The sequence below is a fragment of the Lipotes vexillifer genome, unplaced genomic scaffold (assembly GCF_000442215.2).
Source record: "Lipotes vexillifer unplaced genomic scaffold, Lipotes_vexillifer_v1.1 scaffold1047, whole genome shotgun sequence".
Classification (NCBI taxonomy): Eukaryota; Metazoa; Chordata; class Mammalia; order Artiodactyla; family Lipotidae; genus Lipotes; species Lipotes vexillifer.
Window position 1 is genome coordinate 500,788 of NW_006771990.1, and position 13,666 is coordinate 514,453.

Here is a 13,666-nt window from a genome sequence, read left to right on the forward strand (position 1 = left end):
AAAATGTACTCTCAGGACAAAGTTTGATAAACTTGCATAAAAAAGTGACCAATTCAACGTTGCACTAAGATTTTTTTTAAAAAATCAGAAGCAAAATGTTAGCCCAAAGGTAGAAATTTGGGTATTAGTGATCTGTATAGGAGATTTTATTTGAAGGACATAGCCCTCCTTAGCATAGCCAGACACTGACAAGGGGACTAATCCATTTTATAAAATCTATATAACCTACAAAACTCTGCATAACCATAATCACAGAACTGATCTTATGTTCTTCCTCAGACTCCATGTGTGTAGTACATCCCCCAACAATACTAATTAGCAATGAGTGAATTTTAACAGCTAAAGCTTTTTTTTTTTTTTTAGCTTGTTTCTCATAGAGAAATTTCTTACTGAGAAATGTTAGGTATTAAGCCACCATATAGATCACACATTTTAAACCTCATTTTCCACATGTTCAGATGACCAGTGCGATTGTGACAGAGCACCATCCCTTCTCTTAAGCCCTGCTGGCTTCAGAGCAGAGGCATTCTCCCTCCATGAGGAATCCATGCGTATGTCAATTGTTCTACTCACAGCTAAAGTTTTTTTTCTTTTTTTTTTAATAAATTTACTTATTTATTTTTGGCTGCATTGGTTCTTCGTTGCTGCGCACTGGCTTTCTCTGGTTGCAGCTAGCGGGGCCACTCTTCGTTGTGGTGTGCGGGCCTCTCATGGTGGTGGCTTCTCTTGTTGTGGAGCACGGGCTCTAGGCACACAGGCTTCAGTAGTTTTGGCACGCAGCCTCTAGAGCGCAGGCTCAGTAGTTGTGGCACATGGGCCCAGTTGCTCCGCGGCATGTGGGATCCTCCCGGACCAGGGCTCGAACCCATGTCCCCTGCATTGGCAGGCGGATTCTCAACCACTGCGCCACCAGGGAAGCCCACAGCTAAAGATTTTGCTTTCATTTCTTTGACAACCTCTCTACTTACCCATAAAGAAACCATATTGTTCCTGTTTAGGAAAGAGAAGAACCACTGGGGACAGAAGCAAAATTATTTATATACCTTGTATATTTTAGTTCTTAGCCCACTAATATCTACTTTTCCTTGACATGTATTCCATTTTCTACTAGTTATTTATAAACTGTTTATTTCACTCTCTTCTACCTGGCTTCTTTCCTAGTCATCTTCAATAGATGCTGAAAAATAGAAAGAATCTAAATGTCTTGCTTATCTTTTCTGTTCAATTATGAATTGGATGTGGACATCAGAATCAGGAAGGCGACTTTAGTTAAGTACCCCAAGTATTCAATCACTGAAAAGAAGGGCTGAGATGAGAATTTTTAAAGATCTGTAAATTGACAAATAAGAGCAAAATCTTCATTAGCAACAACAATCAAGGATGGATTACTCTGTTTCACTGATTTTTTTTTTTCAGTTAAAAGAACTTCAACCAGAATATTATTTACATTTCAAGACTTTGGGTGAAAATTATGTTAAAATATTTCCATCAGCTAGGCACACTGCCTTTGCCTTTATGTCAATTTTGACCCAATGGGCACCACTCCTTCTATTTATTAAAGCACCCCAAGGCTCAATAAGAAAGAAAACTAAAATGTCTCTTGAACAATGCTGAAGTCTTTGTGTGCACAAAGTCGCCTATAAGTTGGCAATATGCTCTGCATGTCATCTGTGGCAGTAATCATTCCAACCAGTCATGAGTTGAAACTTCTGACACTCTTCACTCAGTGTCAGATCCAAGGAAATGCTGCTATGTGTCAGATAAATCACAGGAAGCTGAGAATTTGTAACAAAATCGAGGTAATGGGCCAGGAACTGAGAGCTCCAAAAATGTGACAGTTTCCTTAAGGGTGAAAAAAAAGTCCTTAAATTGGAGAGTAAAATAACTGTTTCTAATTATTCCAAATGAGAAAAGAAATACTGTATGGCTTGCATTGTGTTGCTCTACTGAATGCAAAGGGCAAGCCTATTTGAAAAAAAAAAAATAGTGCTGAATTTCAGCTAATTACAATGTGGATATAGCATATTATTATTATTTTTAACATCTTTATTGGAGTATAATTGCTTTACAATGGTGTGTTAGTTTCTGCTTTACAACAGAGTGAACCATCTCTACGTATACATATATCCCCATATCTCCTCCCTCTTGTGTCTCCCTCCCACCCTCCCTATCCCACCCCTCTAGGTGATCACAAAGCACTGAGCTGATCTCCCTGTGCTATGCAGCTGCTTCCCACTAGCTATTTTACATTTGATAGTGTATATATGTCAATGCCACTCTCTCACTTTGTCCCAGCTTACCCTTCCCCCTCCCCGTGTCCTCAAGTCTATTCTCTTCGTCTGTGTCTTTATTCCTGTCCTGCGCCTTGGTTCATCAGAACCTTTTTTTTTTTTAGATTCCATATATATGTGTTAGCATACAGTATTTTTTTTTCTATTTCTGACTTATTTCACTCTGTATGAGAGACTCTAGGCCTATACACCTCACTACAAATAACTCAATTTTGTTTCCTTTTATGGTTGAGTAATAGTCCATTGCATACATGTGTCACATCTTGTTTATCCATTCATCTATTGATGGACACTTAGGTTGCTTCCATGTCCTGGCTATTGTAAATAGAGCTGCAATGAACATTGTGGTACATGACTCTTTTTGAATTATGGATATATCGTATTATTATTGTTATTATTTGTAATTCTAAGTCTGTGAGGATTCTCAAGAGCAACGATCCCTAGATGTGCTCTTTATTATGTGATATTACACTAGTCCTTTTCTGCTTATATTTCAGAGAGCAACCAATGTCTGTTTATCTGTTGTTTTTCCATGCTATTCTAGACTAACAAATAGCTACAGAAGTCTTTGTAAATAACCTTTTCCCTGTAGAAGGAAACATGTTTCTACTAACATGTCTTATCATGTAGAATTTGGAACACTGCTATATCTGACCTTTCAGAGATATGTCTATTTTTAAAAGCCTAGTGGGTTCCAAATTCCATATATAGACCCATGAAGACTCCCACTGATGCTGAGGTAAGTTCCTTCTACGCACACAGAGGACCCAGTTCATTACCCATTCATAACTCCATCCAATATAAAGTTAATTCTATTTGTCTTCTCTCCATCCCTGGACTTTCTCTCTACTCTCATTCCCCCATATATACAAATACACAAGGCATAAGGGACTTCAGAAATGGTCTGAAGCCAAGAGACACCAGTCAAGAGCAAAAACTACTAAAAATAGGCTACTCTTTGGCACAACTATCCAGAGTTATGGGCTGTTGTGCTAACTCAGTAGAAATAAGTCTTTTTTCCATCTCAGTGTACCAGAGAGCTATGACAGGCTCCCATAAGTAACTGTGTCTCACCACGACCATGATTCCCCAGTGGGCAGCCACATGCCCCTGGAAGAGGGCATGCAAGCCTTTGCTAGAGGAGCAGGGCATATATTAAAGTCTAACCCTTTTTCAGTAACCACCACCTCCTTTGATTACTTCATGTCCATGTACTACCTAGAGCCTTTATGCTTTTCCCTGGTTGTACTTATATTCTCAAGAAATAGACAGGGAAATGTTTTTCAAGTTCAAGATTCCAAGTTCCAATGAGATATTCACTATTTTCTAGACTTGTGACCTTTTTCCAGTCTCTTAACTGATTCAAAACTCCATTTTCACATTCATAATAGGAATAATAAAAATCTGCCTACTTCGTAAGGTCCTTGTGAGAATCAAGTGCTTATATATAAAAACTGTAGAGTAGTATATACTGCAAAACAATAAATTATTATTCTGCTAAAGTATTCCAATTCAAACTCAAGAAATAAAAAGCACCCTTTTTATGATCATGTGTAATTTAGAAGCAGAAAGACATATGAGAAACAATGAAACAGATTGATTCAGGTATGGAAATTAATCATGGTGCTGACATTTTGGTCAAACCTAATATCCATGGTTACCTGTCTCAGAGAGCAATTTTGTAGCTTCCAGCACCTTCTCAGTATAAACTCCAGCTTCATAGTTCTCCATCTCAGCATTGATGATGTGTATGACTCGAGCTGCCCGGCCCCTGATAGCCCCTGCAGTCCGGTCCAGAGTGTCCACATCCCCCTCTTGAAGGGCTATCACACACTTGTTTACATCCTCCAAGATATGATTTTCTGTGGAGAGGACACATACACATTTATATGATTTTATACCACTGACACACTTAAAAACCTATTGAAGATAGATTCATTAACTCACAAGCCATCAACTTGTACATCTCAATACATGCCTAATAACATTGAAATTATATTTAAAGAACATAGTTTATAATTACAATAGTGGTTCTCAAACTTGAACATCAACTGGAGGATTTGTAGCATCACAGAGACTCTTGGGTGTCTCTCTCAGGGTTTCTGATTCACTAGGTCTGGGGTCGGGCCCAAGAAGTTGCATTTCTACCAAGTTCCCAGGTGATGGTAATGTTGCTGGTTTGGGGACCACACTTTGAGAACCACCAACTTTAAAAATATCTCTTTGTTTCAGTGTTTACGATTTATTGAGTGAAAAGGTCTTTTAAGAGTGGTAGTGGCAGCAAACAAGAAGTCACCTAGCAGCAACGTTTCTAGACATGTCCAGAGTTGTACTTTGGGTTGGATCATGTTTTTATTGAGGAAACATTTAAGGGAGACTTTAAAATGAACAAATATCACCCCATCAGTCTTCCAATGTTGTGTCATGCATAAGGTATATGCAATGGAAACTGATCAGGTGAAGAGGATCACAGAGTTCCCCACAATTGTAATACAATCCAGTCTGTGGCTGGTTCCCTCAGATTGAAGTCAAGGTCAGGGATCACTCTCCATCATTGTCCAAAGCAGAATCCAAGCAGGCAGGATGAGAGGCTTTTCTCTCTACCAGCCTAGAAAAAACATGCAGTCTGGTCCCTTACAGTTTTGCAAGTGTGCAATTTTGTATTTTCCATGTCCAATGTGAGATCTGTTATTATGTTCCTTGAACATTCTTTAGAAACAGAATTCTAAGGAAATGTTCAAAAAGTTTAGTACTCTGAGGAAAAAAAAGAACTTAAGCTGAAAATATACATATACACACACAATAGAATAATAGGACAAGCTTGGAAGTAGTCTTAAGTAATCTGGTAACCCTTAAGAAATTGTAACTGTTCAATGAATAGTTAATAAAGGACTAAATTGAATGGTTACCTCTTTAAGAAGCTTCTAGAGCTAGTTCTGATTTATAAATTCCTAAAGAAGGAGAGATGGGAGGGTACTCAGCAAATCCCAGTCTGTCCCATGGATCTCTCCTTCTTTCATTAAACCAATCACTCAGAGAAAATATTTGTTTTTATATGACATTGGATAGAAAATTGCAAAGTATAACATGTTTCATAAAGGAACATCTGTTTGACCTCATACAATATGATTTCCTCACTCAACTATTTATAAATTTCTGATTTCTACATTCTCTAGTTTCAAATAGAAATTAGAATAGAAAAAAAATGAAATGTTTAAATTTTAATATTTAGATATCTTAAACTCACAAGAAGTTATTTCCTGAATGCTGATATTTTCCTGAGAGAACGAGAAAGACAGTTGTGAAAATAGAGACTTAAAGGCTTTCATTTTGATTAAGAAACTTCTGAAACCACCTCTTTATGAGATCTTGGATTGGATCATGCAAACTCACCTAAAAGGACACCTTAAAAAAAAGGGTTTACTCAAATGAAACGGCACAGGATTTTAAATACAGAAGTTTGATTCAAATAGGTCTCTCTTACTGCCCAGCTGGATTCCTCCAGACAATTAAAATATGTCGTGGTCCCTGAAAATGGGCAACTGCGAGGGTGTTCATGTCAAAAACAAGCATTTTGGGGCTTCCCTGGTGGCGCAGTGGTTGAGAATCCGCCTGCCAATGCAGAGGACACGGGCTCGTGCCCCGGTCCAGGAAGATCCCACATGCCGCGGAACGGCTAGGTCCGTAAGCCATGGCCACTGAGCCTGCGCATCTGGAGCCTGTGCTCCACAACGGGAGAGGCCAAAACTGAGAGGACCGTGTACCAGAAAAAAACAAAAAAAAACAAAAACAAAACAAACAAACAAAAATAAAACCAGGCATTTTCTTTGAATAACATAATGTAAGAATAAGCATACCTACAATTTTTCTGTGCATAAAGATGGAATTGAATGCAAAACAGAGGAATCTGTCAATTACATTAGATACTAATGTATCTGGAATTAACAAAATTTAAAATGTAAGAAGCCCATTCATGACCTAATATCCTAAAATGAAATGATAGTTTTTAAAATCTAATTTCCAAACTAAAATATGCAACTAATTTAATTAGGAGGCAAGAAAAAGAATATGCTTTCATAGGTATAACTACAGTTGACCCTTGAACAACAGAGTTTTGAACAGTGCAGGTCCACTTATACATGGATTTATTTCAGTAGTAAATACTACAGTACCACAGAGCCGAGGTTGGTTGGATCCACAGATGTGGAATTTCCCATCTATAGGGCTCACTGTAAAGTTATGCCCAGATTTTCAGCTGTGTGGAGGGAGGGTTGGTGCCCCACACCCCCAAGTTTTTCAAGGGTCAACTGTATACATTAATTGAAGGAGGCCATGATAGCAAAAGCATTGCTTTTAATTGAATTGCCAATTAATTTGTTCAATGGTTAGTCACATTAATCATGTGTGAATAAAATATTAATTTTACTAATTTTCAGTTTACTAACTGACTCAGTTTTCTTAATCAACTCTTTTTATGAAATGTTGAGATAGTTTACTCTGCATTTCCAAACTTTACCCAATTAGAGGTACCCCTTTTATTAAAAAATGAATTACAATTCCCTCATGATAGTAGTTATACCAGTGGATGATATATATGTAAAAGCCACTATGATAACGAATGTTTTAAAATAAATTTGTACTTTATTAATCTAAGTACCAATAATGCACTTGAAAAGAGTTATATTGTTCTTGTAGACATATTATTTAATCAAAAGATGACACTTGGTCTATATATGGTTTCTCTGGACCCCTTGTAATAACTTCTCCACCCCTAGTCCCTACACCATCAGGTCGGGGGTTTACAAGTTTGGAATTACTCTGGTCTAGTATCTATCAAAAAGGGCAGTGAATTATTCAAAGGCAGAATCCACACTTAACTCATATTTTCATACTGACAGTGCCTTAGAGCAGGCAATCAAAGAAGAAATCCTGAATAAACATGTCCATTGAAGAGGGACAATCAATTATATATTTTTATCCTAAGGTATTTTCAGGAGAAAGAATTCATTAAGTAAGGAGATAGAGGAATGATGTTCCAACTAGAAAATAACACAGAAGAGAAAGTAATAATAAAAAGCACCTGTATTCCAGAGATGATTACATTGCTGGGGTAAACCCCTTAGGTACTTTGGATGCCTGGATGTAAAGCATGGTTCTTAAACATCATAAAACATTTGACTGCAACGCATTTTGTGGTAAACTTCCTTGAATTTTTGTAACCTTACAATTTCAGGAAAGATATAATCTTGTTAAAAAATCACAGATGACCAAACTACCTGATTATTATAAGCTTTAAAGCTATAGTTTCTAAATTCAAAAGCAAAGTTCAGTCTGTGAATTTTTTAATGAAACAAACTCAAGACCCTGGAGTCAAAAAAACACAAACAAATAAAAAAGGAAAAGGCAAACAAAACAAAACAAAACTTTTAGACATTATGGGATTGAGTTAACAGCTTTTTCAGATCTTAGATGCCTGCTATTTTGTGAGCCAAACCCAAGAATTCAACTGTTATGTGATTAATGCCAAGATGCTCATTTTAAGACACTATTAAAAATTTTAGTTTTTGCCCAGTGGGAAAAGTTTAAGTGTTCTAATACAGCCATTTCATTTTTTTTATAAGCCCAGACCACATCTGAAAATTGGTTTTGCTCCTGTAATGTTAGTAGCTCCCCAAACTTGTTGCATTTCATATGGACAAATTAAGCACTCACTCAGACACACAAGTTCAGGTAGCATGAAAAAAAGAAAGCAAAACAAAACTATACCTTAAAAAAAATCTTTTCTGTTGTTGTTTTCAAAATAGAGTTTCCTGCCAGAATAGATATTCCCTTAAGAAGAAACTGATACATAAAGTGTCATTAATGCCATTTCAAAATATCTCCTGGGCCAACCTTGCAATTTACTGATGCAAATGTTTTGGCTCCAGCTCGGAGAGGAGATGAGAAGTAGTTTCCCCAACTATCAGGCTGTATCTAAAGTCTACCAGCAGGACAGAGTGGGCTGTGTCATTATTTGTCAAGCCCATCTGTGGAAAGGTGCCTGCCGCCTCCGATTGTCAAGTCCAAAGGCATGCTCTAGCAGGTCCTGCCAAGGCTGGCTCCCTGACAGCGCCTGTTCATTTTCCTGTCATGGCATGCCGCGGCGCTTGTACCACTGGGGTTGGACTGCATAGTGTTATCAGCGGAAGCCAAAGCCTTTTCTTGTTGCTGGTAATAATGAGATGCACAAAGGAATGGCAGGGAGAAAGGTGGCAGAGAGGCAGATCCGGTGGAAGAAAATTAAGAAAAGCTTTGCACTACTGAAACAGTCTGAGATAAGACCTCCTAACCTTGCTTTTCTCTACCCTCAGAAATTTTCATATATGCATTTAAAGAAAAGGATAAGTTGGGAAAGCTTTAAGTTCTGAAATGATTCCTCTTTGAAAAAGGTAGTATATGGATATTTTCTATTCATTTGTAGATAGAAAGGGAATAGCATAAGATTTCCAGGGGCTGTTAGGATTGCTGTGTGAGATCTGAGGGTGGTTGGAGAGTCCCCCTGCCCCTTTTGGGGACCCCTATAGTCATCCTGGCAAAGACTGACTAGATACAAGAAAGATGCTCAGTCCTGGTGTCCATCCTTCCATTCCCCACCACTCAAATCCCCAATATGTCTATCCAAACAATTTCTAAGTACCTTATGAAAGATGCATTTCTTGCATATCTTTTATGTTGTTAGGACTCACGCATCAGTGAAGCAAAAATCCCAGGAATGGCAACACATTGAGTTCTTTATCAGCCAACCCCTGGATATGGGTATGTTTAAATGAATAGTTGCTTTGACAAGTCATCAAAAACAAAGCACTTTGGGAATGAAGAATAAGACAGGTTTCCAAACATCAAAGGCAAATTCCCTTCTATCTAGACTTACTGAGAACTATATAGATTCTGGAAAGAGGATATCTGGATTTTAATTATACCTCTGCCAAGTTACCTACCTCTCAGTGCCTTACTTTTCTCAAAGGAAAGCTCAGAATAGTGATGCCTATCTTATAAAACTTTGGTGTGAATTAAACCAAATAGCAGAAAGTCAGACAAATTATAGATACTGAGCATGTGTTCACTCATTTTTCCCATCTCCCTTGCCCTGCCCTCCATGATTTCAAAGTTGGCTTTTCCATCATCCATCAGATCTACAAATTCAACTATGCTGTTCTCAGACAAGTTTTAAACACAAGCCCCCAGTGGGAATTCATTGTCAGTTTCTTGGTGAAAGGAAAGACTGCAACTAGAGAAAAGTTTCTAAATACACTAAGCCTCCTGCAGAAATCCCTTCCACACTGTTGCAGTCAGAGGCCCTGTCTGTCTGGATCCCACCATCTGCGCTGCAACCCCTCCCTCTCAGACCTCAGTAAGTCCTGGTCAAGGCTAGGGCACACCTGAGCTGTCAGGTGTGAGTTCCATATGCCTGTGGGTAGAGTCAACACCTGGTCAATTTGAATTTTCAAGCATCACTTGGTTACTTTAATGCCTTGCAAGGAGGCTGAGGTTTCTGGTGACCTCCTCCCCCATGCCTCCCATAGAGACTTTTCCAGGTGAATTGGGCCAAGTGTGTTTAGTCAAATGTGTTTGGAAAAAGGCCCATTAGCTGGCTGGTAGCCAAATTTGAAACAGCATTGATGAGCCCCGTTAAAGGTCAAATTGACTACATGGTTATTCAAATATGCCAACATCCTTCAGTCTGGCTTCATTTACAAAGAAGAAAGTTACAATTTCCAGTGATGACTAGTTACTTTCTCTCACTTCTTTCCACAACCTCATGGTCAAGTGCTCAAAGCCTCAATAGCTCCCAAGTGCCTTCTAATGGGTTCATTCTGTGGCTAACATTTCTTCCCAGCTTATCACAAACCTGGGTAACTTCACTTATTGAGGAAAAAAACCTTAATGCAGCCAAATTGGAATAACTCATTGTTTTTTTGATTTTTAAACATAACCAGTCTCATAACCCATACCCTTTTTTAGATGGATGATTCAGATGCATCAAAGGCCATCCTATTTTAAAAACTCCAGGAAGTAAAAAGGAGCCTAACTCTACTTAAATAATCTGTTCAGGTTTCTAATATCTTGATCAGAAATGTGTGTTTTCCCCCCAAATGCTTTGGCTCAGTGTCTTGAAATAATATGCACAGCAGAGAAGAATTTTCAAGAGGGTGTTACAATTACAGTTGCAGAGATGATTGACAGCTCAAAGGGCCAAGGAGAGCACTTGAAACACAGACCCATGACATTTGAAAGATATTCCTCATCTCATCTTGTTCTCTTCCTTTGGCTGCCTTGTAAGGGGCCCGTTTGTGATTACCTGAGACAGAAAGGAAGTCATCCACTGAGGTGATGTCATCCACAGCCTCTGTCAGCACTCGGACCTGCTTTTCCCACTGGTCTTTGAAGACATCCATATTGTCCTGAGCAACTTTGCTCTGTGGCCGGGCAGCCAGTGTGAGAGCGGCATTGATGACCTATTTGTTAGAAACAATCCAGGGACATATTGACCACACTCTTCGAAAGAGGAACACGCAGGTCAAAGATCATGTTGAAATCCTGGACCCTGCAGCTTCCACAGATAAGTGGGTTCCCAGTGTTTGGAAGGACAATCAAAACATGAAAGTTAAAGTAGGTTATCAACTACTACTAGTTTTTGTTTGCTCTTCTCCTTTTTTTAAGATATAGTTTCAAAAAGTGTTTACTGGACAAAGCCTACTTAGCACAGATGTGGCAGAAACAGAACTCTTGTTCTACACGCGCAAGCATATAATTTAGTGGTTGAGACACGAAAGGTAAATAGATATGGAGCATTGAAATAACGGTCCAAGATAAATAGAAGAAAGTCAATAGGAGTGGAAAAGAGAATAATTGCCACAGTAATTCTGAAGAGACTGGAATAGTTTGAAGTTCTTTTTGAGAAAGGCAGAACCTGAAATGGCCCACGAATGTTGGGTAGCACTTTCCAGTGAGAGGAACGAGGGCAAGGCAAGGAAGTGAGTGACATGAGGGCTGGAGCATAGAAAATCTGAAATATCAGGCTTTGGAAACAAAGTAAGTGAGGCTTACCTGGGGACACAGGCTGTCAATCTGGGTGGCTGCCATCCGAACTAATTTCACCCCTTCTTCATTGTTGGAGATGGAACAGGCCAAATTGGCAACCTGTATTGAAGAGGATTTGAATGAAAATGATGTTGGGACCAAGGGAAAATACACTGTTGAATGACCTTGTACCTTCCCTGGAGAGCACCACATCCAGGAGAATCCTTTCACAAATGAGATAAAGAGACCCTTCTGTATTAAACCAAATATTACTAAGTCTTCTGTCTGTAGGCATTTCTATCAGAAAAGCAAGGTGTTAATAACAAATCATTGCTTCAAGATTCTTGAGCACACACAATAATGTATTTTAACTGGGTTCTTCTGAACTCTTTCCCCCTCCATCTACACTCCCACTTGAACTCCCTAGGACTCATTATTGAATGCAAAGCATTGTGATTTTGGCCACATCAGTACTAAATTCTGACCAGTGAGAGAGATGCCACAGGCAATGCTTTCGATTTTAAAGAGACCCATAGTAAACTGAAAATTAGTGTCTGTTACCCCAAAGAACCCAAGATCTTCCTGTCACAGTCTGTCAGGAAGATGTCAGTCCACCAGTAGTCAACTCAAATGCTTCCAGGGGCCAGGCAGTTCTGAAAAGTGTGTAGAAAAGCCTGGTGTAATCCAGTAGGCAGTGCGGGGAGTGTGCAGCCAATGAGGACATGCAAGTCCACTATAAAGGCATTTAAGTTTGATTTTTAAAACATACTATACCAGCCAAAACAGCTGAACTGAATTCAAGTTCCCAGGTAAAGCATTTCAATGTTATTCCTTCTCTTCAAGGAGTGAGAATTGGTAATACAAGGCCAGCCTGATTGGCCACGGTCAACAGCACACAAAGTTATAATCAAAACACTGATCAGTCCCATCAAGCTGGTGTCAAGAGGACAGGAGGATGAGGATTAGAAAGGGCAAAGGAGAAGAGAAGAGCTGCCAGGGCTAGGAGCAGTAGGGCAAGTAGAGTACATGATTAGCAGAGAGAATCCCTAGAAGCCCTGTGGCCACCTGCCTTTTTTTTTTTTTTTTTTTTCCTTGCGTTATGCGGGCCTCTCACTGTTGTGGCCTCTCCCATTTGCGGAGCACAGGCTCCGGACGCGCAGGCTCAGTGGCCATGGCTCACGGGCCCAGCCGCTCCGCGGCATGTGTGATCTTCCCGAAACGGGGCACGAACCCGCGTCTCCTGCATCGGCAGGCGGACTCTCAAGCACTGCGCCACCAGGGAAGCCCCCACCTGCCTTTTTGTATCACTTTTTTGTTCACTTCTGCTCTCCAAAACAAGACTGCCTCCCTAGTATGCCTTAATGCTCTGGGAGATTCAAATGAACTGCGTACATGTTTAGTTCCTAATGTGAAAGAAACCTTAGTGTGGAACAGGGAGAGCAGCACAGAGCTGGAGCTCAGGAGGCTTAACCACTAACCCATTCTGTAAGTCATGTCATATTTGGAGGATTGTTTCCTTAGCAGCAAAAGGAGATGGATAGATGGTGATACTAGGGATACTTTCAAAGATGAACTCAATAAATCATTAGTGCAAAGAATCCCATTTTGAAGCTCTTAAGAAAGAACATATTAAATCTATTACAGTGAGAATATATACTATGAGAAACCACAGATTGAGTTCCAAAAGTTTTCATGTAGTTTCTTACATTTTATAGTTTACCTTTGATTCTTCAGATAATTTTCACTATGTAACTTAGTTTTCAAAGAGAAAGACAAACATGACTTTTTATACCGATTCATAGGATACTAAACACCCAGGGGTATGAGGAGGTTCCTTGGAGGGAGAGCAAGAACGCAGGTTCTCAATTTCAATATTGTCTCCACTCTGCTTTTTTATTAATCTTTGTTATATTTGTATTCTACTGTATTTTATATTCCAAATGCCCGAATAAGTATGTGACATAGAATCGGTGCTCAATACATGTTTATTGAATTAAAAAGTAACCTTTTAATAACTTTTTAAAATTGCATATAGTGATTTGGAATACATAATAAGTTAAAGATACTCTTAAGGATAAAGTTGTTAGTCCTGTAATTTGGCGGACAAATTTTCACATTACCTTCTAGCAGATGTTTACTAACGTCATGGAGCTAAACAATAGTTCTTACATTCTAATCCATTGGTTGAGTCCAGAATGCAGTGGCCCCTATCCATGGTGGCATGTGAAATCAGGATGGTATGATGAATTTTTGAGAAAGATATATGTATTTAATTTAAAATTCTGTCTTTTAATCTTAAATTCTTCCCATTCCTG

General features: G+C 39.0%; 1 protein-coding gene across 3 annotated transcripts in view; it reads right to left on the bottom strand.

The window, feature by feature from the left end:
* Positions 1-13,666, bottom strand: part of LOC103080445 (catenin alpha-2) — a 273,579-nt gene that overhangs the window by 102,313 nt on the left and 157,600 nt on the right. For all 3 annotated transcript variants that reach the window (XM_007447246.1, XM_007447245.1, XM_007447244.1), the window contains exons 3-5: positions 11,379-11,471; positions 10,630-10,786; positions 3,953-4,153 (exon numbers count right to left, since the gene is read on the bottom strand). In XM_007447246.1, coding sequence (XP_007447308.1) covers positions 3,953-4,153; positions 10,630-10,786; positions 11,379-11,471 — 451 coding nt within the window. The remainder of the gene's footprint in view (positions 1-3,952; positions 4,154-10,629; positions 10,787-11,378; positions 11,472-13,666) is intronic.